At 41.9% G+C, this 26973-nt stretch overlaps 1 protein-coding gene across 3 annotated transcripts in view; it reads right to left on the bottom strand.

The window, feature by feature from the left end:
* The window catches only part of LOC109419430 (kelch-like protein 18), a 386574-nt gene that overhangs the window by 2832 nt on the left and 356769 nt on the right, over positions 1-26973 (bottom strand). For 2 of the 3 annotated variants that reach the window (XM_062858820.1, XM_062858819.1), the window contains one exon: positions 18398-25392. The exons of the other annotated variant lie outside the window; for it this stretch is intronic. In XM_062858820.1, coding sequence (XP_062714804.1) covers positions 25294-25392 — 99 coding nt within the window. In that variant the 3' untranslated portion in view covers positions 18398-25293. Of the gene's footprint in view, positions 1-18397; positions 25393-26973 lie in introns of those variants that run through there. 3 annotated transcript variants of the gene reach the window in all.

Raw genomic sequence — 26973 nt, 5'->3', positions numbered from 1 at the left:
GCTCAAAGTGCGTGTCGGCAAAATGGGCTCAGCGATCGGGATCTACTTGCAGTAAGCAGCTTCAACCTAGCGGTTGTGGCATACCAGTTGAGACGCGCACGTCGTCGGTCGTCAGCGACACAAAGTTTCGAGTCGGTCGTACAGAAGAGACTGCGTCGCCGACGATCGTCCTCTTTCGCATCGCAGCAACCGGGCGGCAAGCACGTGTCATCCAAAACAGGCTGGAGGTAATTTTGCGGCAATCGGCCGAAACTGTAGTGCAGAAATTTACATTGGTGATCCTGCCAGGTTTGCTGCTTAAAGTTTTAAGAGCAAATAAATTGTGAAGGTCGCAAACATATTCCAATATAAGCTAAATGGTAAGCATATGTGGTGGAAGTGATTTTTTCATACTCGCAAAGCAATGCTATTTGATTGTACAATGACGCTGAAGAGCAAAAAAAGGTTATGAGTGCTGATTGAAAAAAATGGAAAAGCCACACATGGACTTGTGTGAGGATCCGGCGCGATTGAAGTTCCGCCGGGGGAAAATGGAAAAAGCCACACATGGACTTGTGTGAAGATCCGGCGCGATTGGAGTTCCGCCGGAGGAAAATGAAAAGAATCACACATGGACTTGTGTGAAAATCTGGCGCGATAGGAGTTCCGCCGGGGGAGAATGCAAAAACCCACACATATATTTGTGTGAGGATCCGGCGCGATTGGAGTTCCGCCGGAGGAAAAAATCCACACATGGACTTGTGTGCAGATCCGGCGCGATCGGAGTTCCGCCGGGGGGAAATCGAAAAAGCCACGCATGGACTTGTGTGAGGATTGTAGTGCAGAAATTTACAGCGGTGATGTCGGAGGCAATCCGAAAACACGAAATCAACAGACGTCAATGGAGCCAAATCAAACCAATCAGCGCGAAGTTAGTGGGCTTCGTGGCCGTGCGGTTAGCGGCGTCAGTCGTTTAGGCGTAATGTGAGTGCCACGGAGTGAGGGTTCGATTCCCGCTCCAGTCGGAGGAAACTTTTCGTCAAACGAAAAATCCTTCATTGGTCCACTGGGTGTTTCGTATTGTCCGTTGCCTAATGTCAGTGATTGTTCAGTCTGTGCAACCTCTGGTTGAAGACGGTGTAGTGTCTTTTTTTTTTAAAAAAAAAGTTCAGCAGAAACCCCTCGTCGATGATACAACCAATGGCTCGAAGGCACAGGATGCGAAGAAGTCTAAAGGCAAGGATCAACATCGACATCAACATCAATATCGACCTGCAAGCAAGGGAACTGAGAGCAGTGTTGCATTGAGCGAGTTGTCATCTTCTTCATCGCGCAGATCGTCGAGAACACTTCTTAAGTTACAAATGCAGAAGCTGGAGGAGAAACAGAAGTTGGCGAAGGAGTTTTTGGAAAGAAAATACGCCCTTTTGCAGGAAGCGGCGAGCGAAAGTAGTTCCAAGACGAGTTCCAGGGTAAGTTCGAAGACAATTTCTACCATGAGCCGGGTACGCGACTGGGTGCATAGCGGAAACACGCATCTTCAAGAGTGTGGTATCCCGACCTGCCCAGATGCCTTCGATCCACGAAGACACTATATACAGAATCTTGCAACGCTGGCGAGTCTCATCCACTTGGAAAGACAGAGAAATCAACCATTTCTACCAGTACAAGACCAGCGCACGATTATTGGGTGATCTTTTTCTGTGCGGGCTATGACAGGTGCTACAGTAGAACCGCCCGATAGAATGGTAATGGGTTTGCAGGATTATTCGCGTCCGTACATTCCAGTATCAAGCGCAGTAGGAGGTCATCACACTAGTGCACAGATGATACCCTCACGGCTTTCATGCTTCTGGAGAGAATCGCCATATCGAAGGAGTTGCCAAGTTTCTCAGGAAAACCAGAAGAATGGCGCATATTTTTTCATCTTTTACGAACACAACAGTGATGTGTGGGTTCACAGATGCAGAGAACGCGATGCGGCTGCAAAAAAGTTTGACCAGCAAGGCATACGACGCGGTGAAAAGCAGTTTGATGCATTCGTCAAACGTCAAAGGAGTTATTGCAACACTCCGTATGAGGTTTGGACAGCCCGAAGCTATTGTCCATTAACTGATAGCTAAAATTACAGCTCTGCTTCCCTTGAAAAAAGATAAGCTCGAAACAATAATGGATTCTGCTGTGGAAGTCCAGAACTTTTGCGCTAGAGTGGACGCATGTGAATTGGAGGAGCACATGTATAATGTATCGCTGTTGCATCAGCTTATTAGCAGATTACCGCCGTCTATCAAACTGGACTGGGTCAGATACCGCCAACCACTTCCTAGAGTCAATCTACTCCCTGGCAGAAGCAGTACCGTGATTATCCTAAACATCCCAGAATCGAAGTTTGAGTGGACCGAAAAAAAAGTACCGGGTTTCTCAACGCGCATTCGAAGCCGACGAAACGGAATCAAAGTCCTTGGGAGAAACTGTGGTAAAAACCGGCAACGAGTGTCCGGTTTGTAAGTCAGGTTACGAGACGATTAGTTAGTGCAAGCAGTTTTCGGAGCTATCGAGAGATTCTCGATGGGCCGTAGTCCGTGATTTTAGTTTGTGTCGGCGTTGCCTGGGAAAACACAACAGTGGATGTAAAGCCCCAGCTTGTGGGAAAAATGGTTGCACGAGGATGCACCACGAGCTGCTACACAACGATAATCAGAGCAGGAGAAACGCAGATCCAGTAATCAACGAAATCAACCAGGACCAAGTTCGACATAACATGAATCGAATGTAACACTCATCGTTCTAATATCAGCTCTACCTTGTTCCGTTATCTACCAGTAACTCTCCAAGGAAAAGGAAAGAGTGTACAGACGTTTGCCTTCTTGGATGAAGGTTCAAAATTGACACTCATGAATCAAGACCTGGCGGGTGAACTCCAATTGGAAGGAGTTGACAGCCCGCTTTACCTTCGATGGACTGGCGGTACCGAACGTTGCGAGGAGGAATCACAACTAATCACCGTTTCAATAGCTGGCACATATGATAAGGCAAAGCGGTTCCAACTGGACGAAGTGCGGACGGTGGAGGAGCTTCAACTACCATGACAGTCCTTGGATGCAGAACAGATGAAAAAACAATATCCGTATTTGAGAGGCCTACCCATCGAGTCATACAAGGACGCTCGTCCTCGAATAATGATTGGCTTGAAGCACGCCCACATAAGCCTTGTGTTGCAGTGCCGAGAAGGGAATCTGGAACAACCCATAGCTATAAAGACGCGACTGGGTTGGACAGTATGCGGCGGAAGCGAGGGTGATAACACATCGAACATGGCACACTACTCTTTCCACGTAGGATCACGTGACGATCAATCGGATGAAGACTTGCATCAGGCCATGAAGGAGTACTTTGCCATTGACAGTTTAGGAGTGGCAAAGCCGAGTGAAGTCCTACTATCATCTGAGGATCAGCGAAGCTGTACTATGCTGGAAGCCCTAACGAAATTCAGCGGTGATCGTTACGAAACTGAATTACTCTGGCGCTATGAAGACACACGCCTACCGGAAAGTCAGCCGATGGCACTGCGACGATATCACCTTCTGGAAAAACGCTTGACTAAAAATCCAGAGATTGCGGAATATATAGCTAAAGGATACGTACGTCAGCTGACCAAGGAGGAAGAAAATCAAACCGTTAAACGTTCCTGGTACTTGCCGTATTCCCGGTGTTCAATCCGAACAAACCGGGGAAGATACGTATAGTATGGGATGCCGCTGCTACGATTTATGATGTTTCGCTGAATTCCGCGCTTTTAAAAGGTCCCGATCAATGGGGCACGTTCGGTGTAGTACTAGATTTGTAGTAATGAGTTGAATTTTAGTATGGTGAGAAGGTCAGTTCTCTATTTCTGTAATGAAATGGTGCAAAAAGCGTGGGTATTATGTTTTCTTGCCTAATTTGATGCTGATTGAGCAAAACTTTGAATAACTATGTTGTTTATATTGCAAGAAATGGAGAAAACAACAACACTGTTGCCCAAAGTTTTGCTCAAACAGCATTAAATTAGGCAAGGAATCATAATACCCACGCTTTTTGCGCCATTTCACTGCAGAAACGGAGAATTGACCTTCTCACCATATTAAAATTCAGCTCATTACTACAAATCTAGTACTTCACCGATCTGTCCTATTGTGCTCGCTCTTATCCATACTCCTGCAATTCCGAGAACATCGGATTGGACTAACTGGCGATATACGTGAAATGTACCATCAAGTGAAGATCAGGAAGCAGGACCAGTCATATCAACGATTCTTTTGGAAGAACAACTCTGGTGAGATGGCTGTTTTTGAGATGTGCGTAATGACATTTGGCGCCTGTTGTTCACCAAGTAGTGCGCAATTCGTCAAAGATTTGAATGCGGAACGATTCGTTGGCAAAAACCGCAAGCAGTTGAGGTTATCATCAAGTGACACTATGTTGATGACATGCTGGCAAGCGTTAAAACGGCAGAGGATGCGATACGGTTGGCGAATGAAGTGAAGTACATTCATTCTCAAGGTGGCTTCGAGATTCGTAACTGGGTAAGCAACTCCAAAACGGTTCTGCAATCACTAGGAGAAGAGGATGTGGAGAAGAAAAAACCTTGATCTGACAGCTGAGGTGGCAACGGAGAAGGTTCTAGGGCTGTGGTGGTGTACGGAGGAAGACACGTTCACGTACAAAATAGGCTGGACCCGTAGCTTCTAGCGCTTCTAGAAGGACAACTACGCCCATCAAAGAGAGAAATACTGAGAGTGCTCATGTCAATCTTTGACCCCCTTGGTTTGATTGCGCACTTTTTGATCTATCTGAAGGTTCTACTACAGAAAGTCTGCCGCTCTGGAGCTCAATGGAATGAGGAGATCAATGAAGTACTGTTTTTTAAGTGGCAAATTTGATTGCAAGTGCTACCTGAAGTTGAAAACGTACATATTCCTCGATGCTACCATGTTCAAGACTCGCATAACATCAGCTTCGAAATACACACCGTCGTCGATGCAAGTGATAACGGGTTCGCTGCAGCAGCATATTTGTGAACATCTGGCGATGATGGCGTAGAATGTACTCTCATTACAGCCAAAATAAGAGTCGCTCTTCTGAAATTCCAGTCTATTCCCAGGCTGGAACTGCAAGCCGCACTTCTCGGTGCAAGACTAGCTCGAACAATAACTGAATCTTTATCTGTTCGAATAACAAGACGCTGTTTCTGGACGGACTCTCGAGATGTATTATGCTGGATTAATTCAGATCACCGTCGATTTACACAGTTCGTGTCCGAGCAGAAGAGAATATCATTAGCATAATAAAATATGTTATTTTGGCATAATAACTGTATAATAGAATCTGTACTTTTCATGTTATTAGCATATCTTATTATGTTATAAACTTGTCTATCATAAGCGGCAAAATAACAAAAATCATAACAAAAAAATAGTTCCTGGAAAACCAATTTAATAACATGTTTTCAAAAACTCAAAAACTGTTCTTAAAAATGTAACGAGCGGATGGTTTCTTTAACTGCTGCAACTTCAGCGCCACTTCCAGAAGGGAAGGTTGCAGCCGCACGTTTCGAATCCGGCCAGAGACTCTTGCCAAAGGGCGGGTGTTAGGCTAGGCTCAAACGCTAGGAAACACTCAGCGGATTTCCCCAGAGTGAAAACCGAAAACAACAATGCAAACAAAGTAGAAATTTTGACAACAAAACCTTTTGAATAATCTAGTAAAAAGAGTAAAAGGTAATAATACGGCCCGAACCTCTTGAATTCGTACTGCTTTCACCTTCGAACGAAAAAACTCGCTATCGGTTTCATACAATCAATCCAAATGTTATATTCGAGGGTAATGACCTCCTACCTACTAAGTCCCGGGACGAGAAACTTGGTTTTTCCCTATATTCAAAATACAGTGCGTTACTTATAACTAGCTAACCTGCTCGCACACTCGCAAGGTGCGGGGATGTAGATCTGCGGCGGGCGGGTTTGACGAAGTGCAGGTAGCATTCACTCGCTCGAGAAACTGCTGTAGACTCGGCTCTGAGTAGCCGACGAGGTTGAGAGTCGTCGGGTCGTCGACGAGAGGTAACGGTGGTAACCGCCACACCACCCCGAGGCCAGTCACTGTCGATTCCGCAAGGTGCGGGTTGTATACCGGCGGCGGACGAGTTGAACGTAGTTCAGGTAGCCTTCGTCCGATCGAGGAATTTCCGAAGACTCGGCTCTTCGCAGCCGACGGGTTAGAGAGTAGTCGGGTCGACGTCTAGAGGTAACGGTGGTCACCGCAACAGCACCACGCGGCCAGTCACTGTAGATCTCACCAGACCACAACGAGAGAGCTCAGAGCAGCACGCTTTCGGCGACGAGTAATCCTCTGACGGACTAGTCAGGATGCTCTTTTCCTTGGAGAGGCTCTCTACTTGAGGGGGTGGGTTTTCCTCAGACGGATCCTTGCACGGTTACTACCCAGCGCGCACCTGGGAAATGTAGCGTTCGTGCCGCGTCTCTGACGTCACTGATGAGCCCAAACAGAAACCCACGTCGACGCGGGTTTCACACCTGCTTGACGTGACGGGATTAAGTCTCGAGTTGAAATTAAGATTAATGTCTTTCGTTACCTGATTATTCGCAAGATCAAGCGCGCGAATTGTTGGGCGCGTTTTCGGGAAACTATGCTAAGAAGGACAGCTCTAAAACATAACAATTTTTGATTAACTATGGCCGCCATCATTTCACTAATGCCACGTGTAATCTACCTGTGGGGTCTATCTTCCACCACGCGGGCTTTCCTTGGAAGACCCTTGGAAGAGAGCCCTAATTTCCGTCGTAGCACAATTTAGGTTCAATTTGCTTTTAGTCCAGTCTTAGCTTATAAGTCTTTCTATCTTCTTAGTGGCACAGGTTTAACTTTTTCTTCGGCTCACAAATTTTGCTACTAACCAACGTTCTGAAGGCTTTAGTGGTCCAAACTCAAGTGGCATATCGATCGCTTTTCTGATCGGAACAATTGCGTAATCGCGTGATCTACTACGAAGCCCAGGTTTTATTGTCTTCATCTATTCATTTAACTTCCTCCCGCATTCCTCCGCGGAAAGCCTAAGCTATCTTAGCGATGCGGGGAGGAGATTTTTCAGTACTCATCTTGAAGAGAAAAGAGCGAGAATTTTTGGAGCGGAGCCACATTTACAAATGCGACCCGTGAGTGCTGCAGTTCCCTTTTTCACAGGTAGGCAGCGCTTATCGCATGCTGGTAGTTTATTTGGGTTAAAAAGGGGACTAAAGGGTAGGAGTATCATTACATTATTTGCCCTGTCTAAAAAAATAAAAATTTTGAAATTTTTTTTTGAAATTTCAAAATTTTTATAAGAAAATGTGGTTATTTTTAAACAATATTAGATTTCAACGTTATTTAACAATTTCTCAGCTAACTCAAAATAGGAATATCGGTATAGTAGAAATTTCATTCTTATTACTCTTTAACATCGGGTACTGACTGTAGTGTGAAATGTGGTTGACGGCTAACTATGCTAATTGGTTCCATTTCTTTCTGTACTGGTGTCTTATATTTCTCTTGCACTCCTTTAACAACTAATGTCCAATAACTTCAGAAAGGTCTGAAAATAAGTACCATATCCAAATTACTCCTGAAAGGTCAGGAAAAGTAACACTAATACCAAATTACTCCAATTAATACATTGGAAAAATGTTCTTATCTAACTCAAACTAACTCATTCACGCCCTTCGTATCCGAACGTTTAGCATAGCCAACCGGTGGCGTTACGGTGAGCTACAAATGAAACGATGATGGTTCTATTGTTTGATTGGAATATTTGTTCGGGAGACTGTCGCTGGCAGATCCAGAGCAGCTCTCCCAGTGGAAGGATGTACTGTATGGTCAGGTGATTATACGGATAACTTCATTTTAGATTTCAGGAAACTAGACTATGAACTTGGACTGTATTCAAATAATGTGTGCAAAAATCAAAGTAAAGTGTATGATAAATAGTGATAAATTCGACTGGATACATGACAGAGATAATTTTGAACTTCTTTTGGATGAATCTCGGCTCTCAGAAGACAACAAGTGTAATTGCTACGGTGAACTGAGTTTTGTTAACTTTGTATTTAGGGTTTTATGAAGGTCATTCGAGGTCACCATCTGATCGGGCAGATAGGGTTGATGACCTCCTTTTCAGATTCATCCCGTTTGAGTCGTCAACAACGTGAGGAATCGTAGGATGCATCTCGAACGTTGGACTCTCTTGCCATAGCACCTCATGGAGTATTTTGATTGGCAACAGTGTCTGCATAGTGTATGTGCATCACGGCTGATGATGCACAGTCATAGCTGGAGTTATAAAATCGCAAAGTAGTTTAAACATATCAGGCTTTCTTAAGGAAAGACCCGTGAAAGGTTCCTGGTATTTTCTGCCCTTCTTCGTTTTCTAAGAAGTAGGTGTTGGTTCCTACCACTGCAAGGATGCGAGCACGAGTATATTTTGCTCCAAATTTGCCCACAAAATGCTTAGCCTTATCAGAAAGGTGTACGTTGCGTTTATAAACAAGGTCACCGACCTGAAAAACATGTTTTTCATTTGATCGTAAATTATAGGGCTTTGAGTATCGCTGATAAGCAGCGTGCAAATTTTGTCGCACTAGGTCATAGAGCTTTTTCGTACTTTCAGGGATATTTCTATTGGATTCTTCACCCCCCGAAGCTAACTCTCGCAAATGATCATATTCTGTCCCCATGCTAATCATGTTGCGACCAAAGTTTATAAAATATGGGGTGAAACCCGTGCTTTCATGTACACTTGCGCGGATAGCTGCGGCAATTTGCTGTACGGAGTCGTCCCAATTTCGATGGTCCGTCTGTTTGTTTAATGCACACCGCAGAGCGGTAACAATGACCCGATTTACTCGCTCGGCGGGGTTGGGACTTGGATGGTATACCGCTAAGTTCCATTGCGTAACACCATACTTTTCCAAAAGTTTCCGGAACATGTCACCCTGAAATACCTTGGCATTATCTGTAATACAGACGGCAGGGGCTCCGAATAAATTAAACACCAAATTTTCCATCACCATGCAGACCCCTGGTGCTGTCGCAGCCTTCATGCACTGTACTAGCACAAATTTCGAAAAAAAATCGCAAACTACGAGGATCCACACGTTACCTTTTCGGGATTTTGGATAGGGTCCAAGGAAGTCGATAGATATGATTTCCCACGGTCTACTACACAGTTTTTGCTTCCCACATGGGGGCTGCGCGTTCGTGTTAGGGACCTTTGATTCCTTGCACACCAAACAACTATGGCAGAATCTTTTGACGTCACTGGCCATCTTGGGCCAGTAGTATCTCTCTCGGACTCTCTCGAGGGTTTTAAGAAATCCTAAATGAGCACGGTTATGCACATTCTCTATGGTAGTTCTTCTTTCGGGAAGGGACAACACCTCTTTCCACCGGAAACTTGGATCCTCCGGGATGGTGGAGTTTGTCACATATTTGTACACTCTTCCGTTAAGAGTCTTAAAATCGGAGTATCGCTCGGGATTTTGCTCTATCTGCTGCTTGAGCCCCTCAATATAAGGATCCGAAAGAACACAAGAGAGAGTATAAACACTCCGACTTAAGGCATCAGCCGAGATGTTGTCTGATCCTTTCTTATATTGTAGGTCCACATCATATTTCGATAGTTTAAGGGCCCACCGAGCAATGCGAGGACTCTTTGATTCGATACTCATTGACTTTAAAAAAGTCAAACTCATTGCATCGGTCATTACAACAAATCGACTCCCTTCGACAAAATGCCGAAAATTCTCAATGCTTAATAGCACCGCAAGGCATTCTCGCTCTGTTGCACTATATTTTCGTTGCGTACTGGACAACTTTTTGGAATAATACGCAATGCATTTCCGTTCTCCGTGCAAATTTTGCACCAAGACCGATCCTATCGCCAAATCCGAACTATCGGTCTCAATAATAAAAGGCTGGTTGAAATCGGGGTTGGCTAAAATGGGAGCCGACACCAAGGCTTCCTTCAATTTTTGTAAAGCTTCATCCGCCTGCGGTGTCCATTCCAATTTCTTACGGCCTTTTTTGAGTAGGTCGCTGATTGGAACGGTAATGTCAGAATATTTTTTTATAAATTTCTGGTAAAATCCGGCTAGACCTAGCAAGCGCCGGACATCCTTAATTGTGCGAGGCACCGGATAATCCAGAACGGGTTGGATTTTCGTAATGTCCATTGACAATCCGTTCTCCGAAAGCACATATCCAAGATAGCGGATACTCGCCTGACAAAACTTGGATTTGAGGATGTTAATGGTAAGACCAGCTTGTCTTAGCCGTTCACCGACACATCTTATTAACCGGAGATGCTCTTCGAATGAGTTGGAAGTGATAATAATGTCGTCCAAGTAGACGTATACGAATGGCTCTAAGTCATGCCCCAACACTTTGACCATAAGACGAGCCATCGTGGCAGGTGCATTCGTCAGGCCAAAGGGCATGACTTTAAAGCGATACAAGCCTTTGTTGGTGCGGAAAGCGGTTTTGTTTTTCGCGTCTTTATCCAGTTCCACCTGGTAATAGGATTCGGTCAGGTCAATTACCGAGAAATATCGGGCACGTTTAATCCGCTGTAAAATTACAGCCATATTGGGGATCGGAAAATCGTCCTTCTTCGTAAGCGAATTGAGACGCCGAGAGTCCAGGCAAATCCGCCACTTTCCCGTGGGTTTTTTAATGGGAAGCAGAGGATTTATGAAATCTGCGGAGCCTTCACACTCCTCAATAACATCCAATTTTTGTAGACGGTCCATCTCTGCGTCGATCACCGTTTCCACTGCCGGCGACCATCGATAAGATGGAACTCGCTTTGGAGTGGCTCCGGGCATTAGCTCGATCGAATGCTTAATCAAAGGGGTTCTACCTAACTGACCCTCCTTAGTAACCGGCAGGTATTGAATGGCTTCAAATAGCTCAGATCGTTGGTCCATCGACAGAGGATGTTCAGTTTCGATGTCGCAGGGTTTGCTAATGGTCTTGGTCGGAATTTCCACGGTAGGCATTTCCAGGCTCTCGTCCTCTTCTGGGGACTCAGAGACAGACAATTGATTGGTCGAGGGGGTAATGTGGAAACAAATGCGCTCTTCATTTGATCCGAAGTAATCCTCCACATAACGAAGGTCGTGATTCCCTTCTATAGGCGAAACTTCAGGCTGATTAGAGAGTTTCGCATCCGAACCGGATACTAGTCGGAAATTGAAGGCTCGTAAGAAGTCCATTCCCAAGATCAGGTCCTTTGTGATCTCAGGGACTACAAGCGTGGGAATAATTTTTTGAACTTCTTGATACTTAAAGGGAATATTCACATATCCTTGGCATGTGTATGGTGTCCGATCTGCGGTGAAAATTTTCAGATTACACTCTTGCATTTTTAACCCAAGCTATTTTACCAAGCTTAGCGAACTCAAAATGGATACGCTAGCTCCAGTATCCACCAGCCCTTCCACCTCTTCACCGAGTATCGAAACATTGATGTGGGGACAACGCCGAAAACAAGTTTGAATCAGGTAGGTTTGATGAAATTTGAAAAAGGGGTAGGGAACTAACAGATCTTCGGTAGGAGGAGCACAGTTCCGCGTGGTCTCCTCCTTTATTCGTTTTTTGACTTGGGTTCGACGGCCGGTCTAATGTCATGTTGTTGGGGACACCGAAACGCAGTGGTTTCTGGATGGCCACAAATATGGCAGAAAACAGCCTTCTTTTGGTCGCATTCCCTCCACACATGACCCGACTTCCGGCAATTCCAGCACATTGGTTTTGTTCTGTCATTAAAATCAAAGGGTTTTCGAGAAATCTGATCTCTTTGTGAACCCTTTCGAACCTGAAAAGCGGCTACCTCTAAGTCCTCACCCTCTTCTTCTACAAAAAATATGTCGGCCTCTTCTGAGTCTATCTCATTCACTATGGGAGGTTTTGAGATGCTCCGTGAATGGTATAAATTTCCCTCCAACGCGTCAAAGCGATAACACAATTGGGCTAAGTGTTCCAACGAAGTGATCTTTTCCAACGCCAGCCGGCGTTTGTAAGACATTTTCATGTTTTCCGTAACGAGGTCAAACTTTTCTTCATCGGAAAGCTTCCTCATCAGACGTTGAGATAGCGTTTCGATGTCCGTAAGAAATGCGCTGAAAAGCTCGTTCGGACGCTGTTTTCGGTTTCGCAAATCTTCTTTAATAAACCGATCCCGGTTTGGGTTGTCGTAGCGCATCTTCAGGTAATATAATAAAGTATCCCAAGAGTCAAGTTTCGGTTCATAAGCCGTATACCATATATATGCATCGTCTTTGAAAAGAAGATGCGCATGTGTTCGCAATTCTTCTTTTGTGATCTGATACGACCTAGAGAGTAGATCTATCTGTCGGAGAAAATCTATGACTGGCACGGGATGAGTGTCGCCAGCGAACTTTGGCCACTTTTCCAGAATACTACAAGTTTGGTGAGGCAGTCTTCCTCTCCTAAACTGGCCTGCGGCTCCTCCATCTAACAGTGCCAAATTAGACATGTCATTAGCTGGATAGTTTGGGCGTGGAACACGGTCATCCCGTTGACGATTCGAGTTTGAACTTGCCGGTTCGACGGGAATGTAAAAACTTGGCCAAGAGTTACGCAAAACCTCTCGAAATGCATGGGGGGTATTCTCCAAGCCTTGATCGGTTCGATTTCTAGATTGATCCGACAGATTATTAGACTGGTTAAGCCGTAACGGGGGGGATAGTCTCGAAGAGGGAGGCATTGCCGGGTATTCTTCAACCTGAGCCCGAGAAATATGCGAGATGCCTGGTCCGTTTATCTCCACCTCCCCTATCTGGTGAGCAAGTCGGTTGACTTCAGACTCTTGAATATTTGGACGATCTATTTGATTGCCCAATAGTTGTCGAACATACGAATGGATATAATTCTGGATTTCCGAAACATGCACATAATTCATTGAATCAAGACTTTCCCCACCAGGTTGTAAAGGGCGTGAGGAGCTTGACTGGGAAGGCTGTAAATTTGGTGCGCCGTCATCTCCGGAAATAACTACTTCCCGTAGGCTCTCATTAAGACACGGTTGAGTGCCTGGTCGCGATCTTGGCTCGGCCTGTGGGAGGTGTGAATCTCTGAGCGATTGATTCATAGACGATGGAGGGACAACCTCCTGCTGTGGAATTCTATTGGGCCACGGAGCCCCTGTGGAAGACGACTGCTGAATAGTAGAATTCATCAGAGGTCTTAGGTCATTTTGATTGAGTGGGAAATTATTTTCCCGTCGTGTAAGCACCGCGTTGTCACTGGGTGCTTGCACCAGTCCGGGGTGATTGGTACTTAATGAATTCCCAATCTCAAGTGCATTTGAACTCCCGCGTTGCGTGGCAGTGGCAACTGGCTCAGAAAACCGTGTAAAATCAACTTGTGTTGGGTAAAATTGAACACTTCCGAGACGATTTTGATCCAATTGCGTATTTAATCGGGTTTCACGAAACGGAAGCTGAGTTCCGTCTGCTGATAACCGCACTCTCGAAGCTAGATTTAATTCTGTCTGTAGATTATTGGGGGCTGGTAAGCGACTTCCCATTGAATATCGGGTTTCCACTGGAGGCACATTTGAAAAAAGGCCTGGCCTTCGTTGGTCCGCCCACACAAGGCGTTGTATGCGATCTCCCTCCGATTCAATCACCCCACCTACTGCCCCTTCGAGTGAGTCATGAGAAAGATCCCTTGGTGGAGAGATCAAGGTTCTTTGCGATTCCCTTGTATAGTTCTGAGACGAGATATCATCCAAATTTGGTCGATTATTCGACATAGTGTCAGATTAATGCAGTCTATTGTATCCCGTGCTTGAAAAAAATGGAATCAAAATAGAGAATATGTATATATATGATGAAAAATCGAATTCAGTTACCTAACTACTAAACCAAAAACAAAAAATCAAAATAAATCCTAATGCTAAGTCCAATTCAACTAATAATTCCCAAATACCGATATTCCTAAACTAATGAAAATTTCCTAATTTGCATGATGCTTTAGGCCCCACGTTGGGCGCCAAATGTAACGAGCGGATGGTTTCTTTAACTGCTGCAACTTCAGCGCCACTTCCAGAAGGGAAGGTTGCAGCCGCACGTTTCGAATCCGGCCAGAGACTCTTGCCAAAGGGCGGGTGTTAGGCTAGGCTCAAACGCTAGGAAACACTCAGCGGATTTCCCCAGAGTGAAAACCGAAAACAACAATGCAAACAAAGTAGAAATTTTGACAACAAAACCTTTTGAATAATCTAGTAAAAAGAGTAAAAGGTAATAATACGGCCCGAACCTCTTGAATTCGTACTGCTTTCACCTTCGAACGAAAAAACTCGCTATCGGTTTCATACAATCAATCCAAATGTTATATTCGAGGGTAATGACCTCCTACCTACTAAGTCCCGGGACGAGAAACTTGGTTTTTCCCTATATTCAAAATACAGTGCGTTACTTATAACTAGCTAACCTGCTCGCACACTCGCAAGGTGCGGGGATGTAGATCTGCGGCGGGCGGGTTTGACGAAGTGCAGGTAGCATTCACTCGCTCGAGAAACTGCTGTAGACTCGGCTCTGAGTAGCCGACGGGGTTGAGAGTCGTCGGGTCGTCGACGAGAGGTAACGGTGGTAACCGCCACACCACCCCGAGGCCAGTCACTGTCGATTCCGCAAGGTGCGGGTTGTATACCGGCGGCGGACGAGTTGAACGTAGTTCAGGTAGCCTTCGTCCGATCGAGGAATTTCCGAAGACTCGGCTCTTCGCAGCCGACGGGTTAGAGAGTAGTCGGGTCGACGTCTAGAGGTAACGGTGGTCACCGCAACAGCACCACGCGGCCAGTCACTGTAGATCTCACCAGACCACAACGAGAGAGCTCAGAGCAGCACGCTTTCGGCGACGAGTAATCCTCTGACGGACTAGTCAGGATGCTCTTTTCCTTGGAGAGGCTCTCTACTTGAGGGGGTGGGTTTTCCTCAGACGGATCCTTGCACGGTTACTACCCAGCGCGCACCTGGGAAATGTAGCGTTCGTGCCGCGTCTCTGACGTCACTGATGAGCCCAAACAGAAACCCACGTCGACGCGGGTTTCACACCTGCTTGACGTGACGGGATTAAGTCTCGAGTTGAAATTAAGATTAATGTCTTTCGTTACCTGATTATTCGCAAGATCAAGCGCGCGAATTGTTGGGCGCGTTTTCGGGAAACTATGCTAAGAAGGACAGCTCTAAAACATAACAATTTTTGATTAACTATGGCCGCCATCATTTCACTAATGCCACGTGTAATCTACCTGTGGGGTCTATCTTCCACCACGCGGGCTTTCCTTGGAAGACCCTTGGAAGAGAGCCCTAATTTCCGTCGTAGCACAATTTAGGTTCAATTTGCTTTTAGTCCAGTCTTAGCTTATAAGTCTTTCTATCTTCTTAGTGGCACAGGTTTAACTTTTTCTTCGGCTCACAAATTTTGCTACTAACCAACGTTCTGAAGGCTTTAGTGGTCCAAACTCAAGTGGCATATCGATCGCTTTTCTGATCGGAACAATTGCGTAATCGCGTGATCTACTACGAAGCCCAGGTTTTATTGTCTTCATCTATTCATTTAACTTCCTCCCGCATTCCTCCGCGGAAAGCCTAAGCTATCTTAGCGATGCGGGGAGGAGATTTTTCAGTACTCATCTTGAAGAGAAAAGAGCGAGAATTTTTGGAGCGGAGCCACATTTACAAATGCGACCCGTGAGTGCTGCAGTTCCCTTTTTCACAGGTAGGCAGCGCTTATCGCATGCTGGCAGTTTATTTGGGTTAAAAAGGGGACTAAAGGGTAGGAGTATCATTACAAAAATAAATATATTTTTGAAACACGGTCTCGAAATAAGCACGTAATTATGCATAAATAAAAATTTGGTCGTTAATAGAAGGTCACGACTCTCGTATGATTTAGTAAATTAGTGCAATTTGCTTGTAGTTTTCATCCACTTGTTCTTCTTGATATCCGTTTCTTTGTTATATTTATCCACAATTTGATAAATACGGCTATGATTTGGCTGAAATATTAACGACACTTAAGAAAGTGGTCATTCTCTATAAATAATTCCAAAAGTCCCAGTGAAGAAACAGGGGTGTAAGCAGTAATAAATAACAAAAGTTCCATAAACAAATAAAAAAAAATGCATAAATATATCAAAAGTTTCATTAATAATTGATTTTTGAGCAATTAAAAACGTCAAAAATGCAATTAATAAATCAACTGTTGCAATAAAAAAAGCCATTTTTCCCACCAAAAAACTTCGATTGTTCCATAAATAAATCCGATTTTTCCATAATAAATTAGAAAATTCACAATAAAAAAATATCCAAAAAGCAATAAATAATTCAAAAAGTACAATAAACGAAAATATAAATTATCAATAAATGTCAAAAAACGAGCAATAAACGTAAATGCATTTTGAGCCAAAAAATTACATAGACCAGCGGCGAAGCCGCATAGAGGATTGTGGGTTTCCGATATCCGATGCACTGCAATTGCATCGTTTCGGTTCTAGGCAAACCACAGATCCAAGAATTTGCCCGGTATAATGCAAACATAGATGTTATCTAGGATGTTATCCCTTTTTTAGGTCGACGAGCGATAGCGAGTTCGGACAGCAAGCAATTGCTCGGTAAACTGCAATCATAGTTACGCAGGCTTTTCAGTCGTTTCCGTCATATAAGTGCGATTCAGCGTTTCACTGTCTCATACTTTCCTGCATTTGTTTTTCATGGGTAATTTAGTCATTTTTTATAATTTATTGTGGAAAAATCGGATTTATTTATGGAAAATTCGGAGTTATTTGGTGGGAAAAATGGCTTTTTTTATTGCAACAATTGATTTGTTCATTGCATTTTTGACGTTTTTAATTGCTCAAAAATCAATTATTTATGGAAACTTTTGATTTATTTATGCATTTTTTTATTGGTTTATGGAACTTTTGTTATTTATTACTGCTTACACCCCTGTTTCTTGACTGGGACTTTTCGAATTATTTATGGTAAATTGTGTATTTATTAAGGAACGTTTAATTGTCTGCCTATGATTTTCTTTTTTGTTTTAAATTTTTGAATAACTTTTCAATTTTTCCCCATACAGTATTTTAATTTAAATGTTTTGTTTATATCATCGTAAAAAAAAATCATCATTTCAAACCAACTCACAACAAATTTAAACCATCTCAAAACACTTTATCATTTAAAAGGTTAATACTCACGATACCATTAAATAATAATGGTAATGCAGGCTGAATGATTTCCACTGGTCCAGACTTGGTTCCAGGCAGAGGTTGTAGGGTTTCCATTGTCAATTCGTTGGTGTATTTTATTCCATTGTCAGCGCTGTCATGAATTTCATCCTCGTTTCTGATTTGGCTTCATCCGGTTTCTGGTAGGTCACCACTTTTCATTTTTTTTTTTTAATTACTAGAATTACGGGGCCGTTCAGCGTAAATTCGTCCGTTTCGCTCTTCGTCACTTCAGTTGGAGGCATCCGCTAAACTCGCCAAGCTACGAAAGCCGCCGCAAACTGATAAACTGATAAAAGCGTGCTTTAGGGGATCTCCTACAAGGCAACATTGATTGTCCGCTGCTCCTCAGCATGTTGGATATTGTGGATTTAGCACCAAATTGGTGTCGGAAGTCACTTTAATGACTTCCGCTGTCTTTCCTATGCGTTAAACACAACGTCGGAAGTAGTGCGCTGTATAGTAAATCGGATGCTCTACATAGCGCACTACTTCCGACGTTATGTTTAACGCATAGGAAAGGCAGCGGAAGTCAATGAAGTTACTTCCGACACCAATTTAGTGCTAAATCCACAATATCATCATACGCATCCGGAATCTTCGCCATAATGCTATCATCCGTTTTCCCCGCACCATAACTTACTATAGCTTCCATGAACCGATCCATAGTATGTCCCGGGTTTTCAACAGCGTTATCGTGTATTTAAATTTAATTTGTCTCGGGAAACTAATAAGATTTTAGAAGAGTTTTATGTTAGTTTTAAGATGAACCATTGTCATTAGGGTGGATAATCTGATTGTCGTATGTTTTTTTTTTTTAATTTACAGCAGAGGCCACCCCGGCCTTAGCCTGATCGGTAAAGTAAGTAAGTCTAATTCAGTATGCGTCGAGAGCTCGGCACGGTCACACGCTGGGATGCCATTCTTGAATTCTACTTGGAATCTGCGAATTCATACGGAAAAAGAATCAACGACGCATCTGCCATCTCCGTATGAGTTATTCAGTTCTTCTTTCTTTTAATGGACACTCATTCAAGGCGTTCACAATATTCAAAATAATATAAACTGTAGATTTCACATACATTTTATTTACTACGTTAAAAAATCAATACAATTTTTCCATTAAATATGACTAGATTTTTAATAGGGCACTATCGATGAAGTACTCTAGATTTGTGGTAATGAGCTGAATTTTTGTAAGGTGAGAAGCTGAATTCTCCGTTTCTACAAGGAAATAGTACAAAAAGCGTGGATATTAAGATTCTTTGTCTATTTTGATGCTGTTTGAGCAAAAGATTGGTAAACTGTGCTGTTTAAAAGACAAGAAATGGAGAATATAACAACACAGTTTTCCAATCTTTTGCTCAAACAGCATCAAATTAGACAAGGAATCATAATAAATATCCAGGCTTATTGTACTTTTCTCCTCGCAGAAACAGAGAATTCGCCTTCTCACCATACAAAAATTCAGCTCATAACTAATCTAGTACTTCACCGATCGTGTCCTTAGCGTTGCATGCTCTTTTATCGTGACAGTCTTAATGACACAATAATTCACAACATGAAGACAATCATTTTTCAAGAAATCTACCTATACAATCGATGTAGTTATATCAAAGCTTGCAGTATCAATAGTTTTTATTTTAAATTTATTTTCGTCATTGAAATTTTGTGTAAGTTGTAGGAAGTTTTAGTTTTATTGACAGCATGCTTTCATTTAATATACAGTCAGGTTTTCTGATTCTATTATTCTGATTTATCGAGCGTAATAAATACTTTGCTGTTTTGATATTTTTATCATTAAATGAGAACTTGATATTTTTTTTGGCTTTATAGCACCGACGAACCGACGTGACAGTGGCGATTCAAACTGCCCCCCCCCCCCCCCCCCCCCTCAAATTTAACGGTCGACCAGCGACGCGAGCGAACGCTTCTGTCAAATCAACGCAGGCGCGAACCTCTTCCTGAATGAATACACGGGGGTTTGGAGTCAAGCTATCAAAACAACGCGAACCGTTATAGAGGAGGCGGTAGTGTTCGGCTATTTTTCATCATGGCGTCGGGGACAACAAATTCGAATTTATTTGTTCTAGCTGTCACATCGGTTCGTCGGTGTTTATAGGTCATTTTCTACTCAGAGTGTAAGGGAGTAAAGATCCGGTTTCCACAATCCTTTATTCGGGCCTGGATAGATATGATAGTATGAGCCATTTTACGAAGTGACAACAATGTTGATGATGATATTGATTTTCACGGGACGCTACCTCCTGTCAAAATTCATTCATAAAATCGGCTCGTAAAATGGACTATTCGCATTAAGGACATAGTTGCAGGCGTACAAATATGGCAGTCAGTATGGCCGTCACACGCTCTCTTGCCCCTCTCTCCTCCTCTCCACCACCTTCAATGAGCTAGGAGATTGACTAACAAATTGATTAAAAAATACAAGCTTACCTGCTCAAATGCATAGAAATTGCTACTCATGGTAGGTGATTATATTTCGGGTACTTTAGGACAAATTGTTTTCATTTATTCACAATATTTTCACTGAATCGTGCGAAATTTCAACACTCACCGCAACTTTTACTCGACGAACGTGTGGCACATATTTTTCCAAATCACTATTTTCTTCTCTCCTAAACTGCCCAGCACTATACAAATTTGATCGTTTGCGGAAAACTGTTGTTTCTTCCGTTTAATCAAGCGTTTATTGCCGAAAGATTACGTTTTTTCCACTTTTGTGGCCGAAAACCCGATGGAATTTCAATCGCGGTTATTTACAACTGCAAAGCCTACCGTTGAACTGAGTGATATTGTGTACTGCTGAGTGAACTTGTCCAAATCTCTGTCTACATTTGCCGTGAAACAAAGTAGTATCTGATCCAATCATATCAAATGTTTCGAATCTAGTATTTTCATTGCGATATTTAGATGATGTTACAGAACTTTAGATTGTTTAATTTGTAATTGAGACAAATAATGCCTCCCCATATCACGGTAGATTGACATGATTTGAGAGAAAAAGTGAGAGAGAAGAGAGGAGAGAAAATGGTCAAAAACGTAAATAAAGCTACGCACAGTGAGACAAATGTCGACAATATTGTGCAAAACTAGATTACAAATGAGATTAACCATTCTTTTTGAAAAAAAACTGTGCCCGTGAAATAACAGAATATCTCATAAGTCTGTAAACATTCAAAGGGGTAAAGAGAATACTACCAAAATACTGATTAATTTCCACACGATTAAGTTTGGCAAAACAATTTAATTCGTCTCTTTGACCAAGCTACACTGCACTGTGTGCCGTCTTGTTTGTTTGGCTTGAGTGGGTGGGTGAGTAGGTGATTAATGCGGGAGCAGGACTGTTTGTTATGATCTCTAGCAACCTTCACCTTAAGCGACTCGCACAAATTCGTAGGTGATACAGCCCTAGACCGTTGTTATGATGGTTATCTCCTGTCCGAACCGAAGCACAAAGACTTGGGACTAATCTATTGACTCTTAGACAAGATTGACGCAATCCTCCAATGGTCGAGAACACGTCCTTGCGACTGCTGAGAGATGGGAAAGGATAGTTAGTTTTGGACACCTATGAAAGATGTAGACAGCTCTACGATCTCTCAGGCCTAGATGTTATTATGCCTCTCAAGAAAAAATCAGAATATGGCGATTATCTGCCTCTGGTTTCTGATACAAGCGCAACAGTTACTAATCATAACAGCGTCACCAGCTTCTGCAAGTACTTTATTCCATTATATGGGATTTGACAGCAAGCACACTCATTTCACTGAGCCACTCTAACCCCTATCACAAATACATTGAAAAACATCTGTCACTACGCAAAACCTACATGCTTTTGTTTTGGGCGGGAACATATTTTCATTTGTTTTGCCTTGCGAGTACCATTGCGGCTGTATGCCTTGCGGGCGTACGATCGGCGCCGGACAATACGAGAATTTAAGTGTTGTTAGTGGAAGCGTAAACTCCAAAGGATACGTTTGGTTAACGTTCAGGCACACCATTGTTAGACTGCTTTTAATCTGAGACGAGACTCGCGAAGAGGAAAAAAAGCAACGTCAAGTGCAGCCCAACTGAGCTGTCAGTTGTAGCCCGTTTGATTACGTTACCTAAAACGAGTAAAGTATTGCTATCCGAGATAAATTCTGAAGCCAAAATTCACTCCGAGCAGCATTTTCTTCTCCTGTACTGTCAAAAATAAATTGAAAACAAAATATTCCAATGATTACTTTGCTTGGCGATTGTTGGCGATGCAAAATTTCACCTCAACATGATTTTGTGCGTGAATGGGATTCAGTCACACTGCATGTGAGGTGATGCGGTCACGTACGTGTTTGAACCACCAGCCCGAAACATAATGTCAACACAGATAGAAAGAAGAAAAAAATAATATAGCGCATTTAGTTCACCACTGGACTATCGCACTAGTTTTCACGAGTGCGAAAACGCTAATAAAAGTGCGCGATTGCATCAAATCAACTCGGTGTCTTCAGAGCACTTGTTCACCATAGATTGAAGAAATAGTGCGCCGAAGACATCAACCTGATTTGATGCAAACGCGCACTTTTATTTACGTTTTCGCACTTATGAAGTCGCAGTTCGCAGTCCAGTGGTGAACTAAATGCGGTATAATGTGGAGAAAAAGAAGACCGTCTTCGCGAGTCTCGTCTCAGCTTTTAATCAGTTCAGGCCAAACATTTCAATAGGTCCTATCTGCATTTGAGAGGCTCTCTTTGTTCACATTCTCTTTCAGTTATTGCAATGTAATGGTACATTTTTCAACTATTTTTGCAGTACAAATCAAAAGACGATTGTTTTGACCATCGTTCAATGCAAGGAGACAATCATAATACAAATAAACAGCTGAGATATTAACGAAAGAGAGGGCAACCAAAGAGAGCCTCTCTTCTGCAGATAGGACCTTTAGACATGTTTGGCCTGAGTTGTCTGTTCAATTCATCCTGGTTTCCTCGTCATCTTGATGGCATTTAACTGAAATATTGGACTCTTCGAAAATCTGGAATATAGAATGATGTACGCCGAAAAAAGCTACAAATTAGTGATACGCTCGCCACAGTTACATATTTTTTTTACAATATCATTTGTATCATTCGATAAATTTACCTGAATCCTGCTGAAATAAAATGTTAATGAGCAGTAACTTTAAAACAAAAAAAAATATATTGCATAAACTTAAAAAGTGCGTCAAACTTTGATCTTGGCATATTTCAGGCCAAACATTTCAATAGGTCCTATCTGCATTTGAGAGGTAATGATACACTTTTCAACTATTTTTGCAGTACAAATCAAAAGACCATTGTTTTTACCATCGTTCTATGCAAGAAGACAATCATAATTCAAATAAACAGCTGAGATATTAACGAAAGAGAGGGAAACCAAAGAGAGCCTCTCTTCTGCAGGTTGGACCTTTAGACATGTTTGGCCTGAATTTATATATGCGGTAAATAGCAAGGTCAAAATTTAATTTGGTAGATCTTACACCGCAACGCACCTTTGTAAGATGATCTACCCACGTTAGTGGGATAATTGTAAAAATGTTTTTACAGTTACACAAATTTACAATGTTTACAGAACCTAAAGTTTCTTTAGAAATGCTGAAAATACCAATTTCTGGGCATAACCAAGTGAAAATTACCAGATGTTATGTTTTGACGTCTATATAATCATTAGAACTTCTAGAGGATTCCCGTATTGAGCTGCTGAAAAATCCCCGAAAGGAACAATTGGACAAATAGCAGTAGGAAATCCTGAAGAAATTCCAAATAATATTCTGGAGGAAATTCAGCAGAACCTCTAGGAGGAATGCAAGAACAAAATCATTAATCAGCAAAGTAATAAAAAACTCTCGCCGGAATTCTAGAAGGAACTCCTGGAGGAATCTCATGAAGTCTACCTTTCGATTTAAATAGGTCTGCATAGGAATCCCAGCAAACATACGACCTATTCAAATCAAACGCCAGAAGCAATTTCTGGGGAAATTTTAGAAAAAAAAACTCTTGGAAGATTTCACGTAGGAACTTTTGAGGGAATGCCTGGACTGCCCATAATCGCATAGTTGACGTAAGCGCCACTGTAGTTTTCAGCGCACTTTTGAAATTTCAACAATGATTAATGAAAAGTTTATGATTTTTTTTTCACGTTGGTATCTAGCTAGTGATTAGATCTTGTGCTCTATTGAATAAAACTGGTCACAATTATGCACATTTGATAGATATTTGCTTGTGAGTGCTGACATTGTCAATGGTGATTACGTCAACTATGCGATTATGGGCAGTGGAACTCCAGGAGAAATTTCAGAACTAACATATGTTTGAGTTTTCAATTAAACTCCTGGAAAAAATCAAGAGGATCTTTTGAGTAAAACGGCAGAAATAATCTCTTAAAAATTCCAATTTCTGGTGAATTTTTTTTTCTCAATTCCAATGAAACATAGATTTCTGTAAAAACTTCAAGTACGTAAGATATGATAGATTCGCTAGATAGCAAATAAGCGTGAAAACTTGTAGAAAGTGAATGACATGACCATTTACTACATGGCCTTCATGCTAAAATAGTTCTGACGTTCGATTTGAATAGATCGAATGTGCATGGGAATCACAGCAAACATACGACCTATTTAAATCGAACGCCAGAGTAGAGTTATACTTCTCCCAAATACACGGTCAGAAAATTCACTCATTTTTGAATTTTTGAGCTAAAGTGGGACAACTCCAAATTGAGTCAATTGCATTTCCAGCGCTGGCCCAAGTGCAAAAACTTCATCTGTTTAAGCCGTATAATGTTCTTGATGATGTCAAGAATGTTTCCCGTAATGAACTGCGTATAATATTCTTGATGATGTCAAGAATGTTATACGGCTTAAAATGGTTAGATTTTCGCACTTAGGTAAGCGCTAGCGCTGGAAAGGCAATTTACTCATTTTTGAGCTGTTCCATTTTAGCTCAATTTTGAGTGAATCTTGCACATTTTAGATATACTTTTTCTTAGTGTGAACTCTAGTAATGGCACAAATGTCCCAAACGGAGGATAACGTGCCTCTGGAGCCAACATGCTGATACCCAAGTACTCTTTGAAAGTTATCTCGGTAACTAAATGTCCAATCGATATAAAATTCAATAGCATTCTACAAGGATGTTGTACACAGAAAAAACTGTTGTGTAATATTACATCTGAACTGCTGCAACCCGATCAATCCGTTGGTTGCATGAATATTGCACAGGACGATGTACACGTAGGAACAAAAGATTTTACATCAAAACGATGTAATCATACATAGGTTTCGTGATTACATTGATTATTCAGTACATCGGAATTAACTCATCGGGCGGGTTGCATTTATTTCTTGCAGTGTAGCTTTAATTTGCTGCCAAGAGAACCCAAATCGGTTTAATTCAAGCAAATAGCCTTTGAATGCAAGAAGGTTTTGACTTTCAATGCGAACCTTATCCAAGATGTAATGCGAGTGAGCATGATGGCACCAAAACAGGGCTCACAGCAGCTTTTATCTGAACTACTAGTTGTTTGGTTTTTTCAAAGGCGCCTAAAAACAGTTAATATGATTACGTATTTTTCTTCATCATAATCATATACGCTTTCGATATGCAATATCATTTCGAAAGGGAATGCTATCTATCTACAAGCTTTTTTCGTTATATTGTAATAGTTTGACCATAGAACATGTCCGATATCAGTAATCTATCAAATTATAAAAAAAATAACTCAGAACAAAAACAAAAACATTTTCATTTACCTTTGCACATGTTTTCTAACATCGATTATGTTTTGCAATTGTGATTTGTGATTGATTTCTAGAATACAGCTTTAGGATTTGAGAATGAGCGATTAGATCTATAAGAATAAAATTTAAGCTAACACAAACTTATGAGATATTTTTAATTTATCACATTGCATCATCAGAAGAAACATTACTTTGCAAAGTTTGGTATGACGCCAGCCCCCACACCTCCGCCATGGTGTCTCATAGGTGCCACGAATGTCCACGTATCCATTTTGGGATCGTAAACCTGCAAATAAAAACGTTACAATTGAAAAAAAACGAACATGTGCCAACAAAATTCTCAGTGCTAGACATTATTTGAGTGAACTCAACCTACATATGTACAGATGGATACGTTATTAGTGAAATTGCGAAAAAAATCCACAGCTCAGGTGAGATTTGAACTCACGACCCTTATACGTTAGACAAGTGCTTTTCCAACTAAGCTACCGAGCACACGGTATTTTTGTTGGTAACAGATAATTCAAATCTCATCGATCATGCATCATCTTTCCCTTAACTGCTCCGCAAATATATCCATCTCTTATGAACACATGAACGGAGATCGATTTATTTATTGTTGAAACTGTTTGCCTAACATACAGCGGCCATTGTGAGCCAATCGAGCAGAGAGGACTGTCAAAGTGTGAGCCAAATTAATATGCTTTTGTTTGTATTGTGATTTTACTTCGAAGATTAATTCCAAGGGAATTTGCTTGAGCTGGATGGGAATCGCCGTTTAATTTCAAGGGGCGTTTCAATGCGTTCTTGTAAAATTATAGACTTTTATGTTAATGCTCTTATTACACAGGGCAACATTTTTTTGTCTCAAGAGCAAACTTATGTGTCTCCGATGGTTTTTGGGCCGCTGAATCCGAATCCGGGCTCAGATTTGCTCCAGCACGTCACAATTTTGCGCTATACCTCAATTTATAGGGCAAAATATGCGATTTTGGGCTTTTTTGACTGCAAGCCATTAAGCATGGAAATATTTTTTTTGAGCAATCAAAAGGTTAATTGGTCAATTAACATCTAAATTAACGACTCATGCAAAATATTTTGTTTTACCTAATCAAATTTGATAGATTTAAGTTAGTATGAAAACTTGCATGCAACTTTTGGAGTGTGACTTGTATGGGAAATATCGTACCTAACATAAATCGCTTAAAACTTTCAAAATCGATTTGGTTAAACGAAATATTTTGCATGAGTCGTTAATTTAGATGTTAATTGACGAATTAATCGTTTGATTGCTTAAAAAAATATTTCCATGCTTAATGGCTTGCAGTCAAAAAAGCCCAAAATCGCATATTTTGCCCTATAAATTGAGGTATAGCTCAAAATTGTGACGTGTTGGAGCAAATCTGAGCCCGGATTCGGATTCAGCGGCCCAAAATCTGTCAGAGACACATAAGTTTGCTCTTGAGACAGACCAAAAGTTAATTTTTGTTACGCTGTGTTACGTTAAACGACCTCTAGACTGATTCTCTGTAAAATAATATATGTAACACGCATTGAAAAGTTTAATGCTGAACTTTTGTAAAAGACACTACACCGTCTTCAACCAGAGGTTGTACAGACTGAACAAGCACTTACATAAGACAACGGACAACACACATAACACCCAGTGGCCCAGTGAAGAATTTTCCGTTCGACGAAAAGTTTTCCCCGACTGGAGTGGGAATCGAACCCACACTCCGAGGCTTACGAAACGCCTAGTTGACTGACGCCTCTAGCCGCACGGCCACAAAGCCCACAAACTAGAATTTTCCATATTTTTATAACGAAAACTTTTTATGTCGACGAATTCTTCCGAAAACGCATTGGA

This window comes from Aedes albopictus, chromosome 3 (assembly GCF_035046485.1).
Source record: "Aedes albopictus strain Foshan chromosome 3, AalbF5, whole genome shotgun sequence".
Classification (NCBI taxonomy): domain Eukaryota; kingdom Metazoa; phylum Arthropoda; class Insecta; order Diptera; family Culicidae; genus Aedes; species Aedes albopictus.
This window is presented reverse-complemented; position numbering and strand designations above follow the sequence as displayed.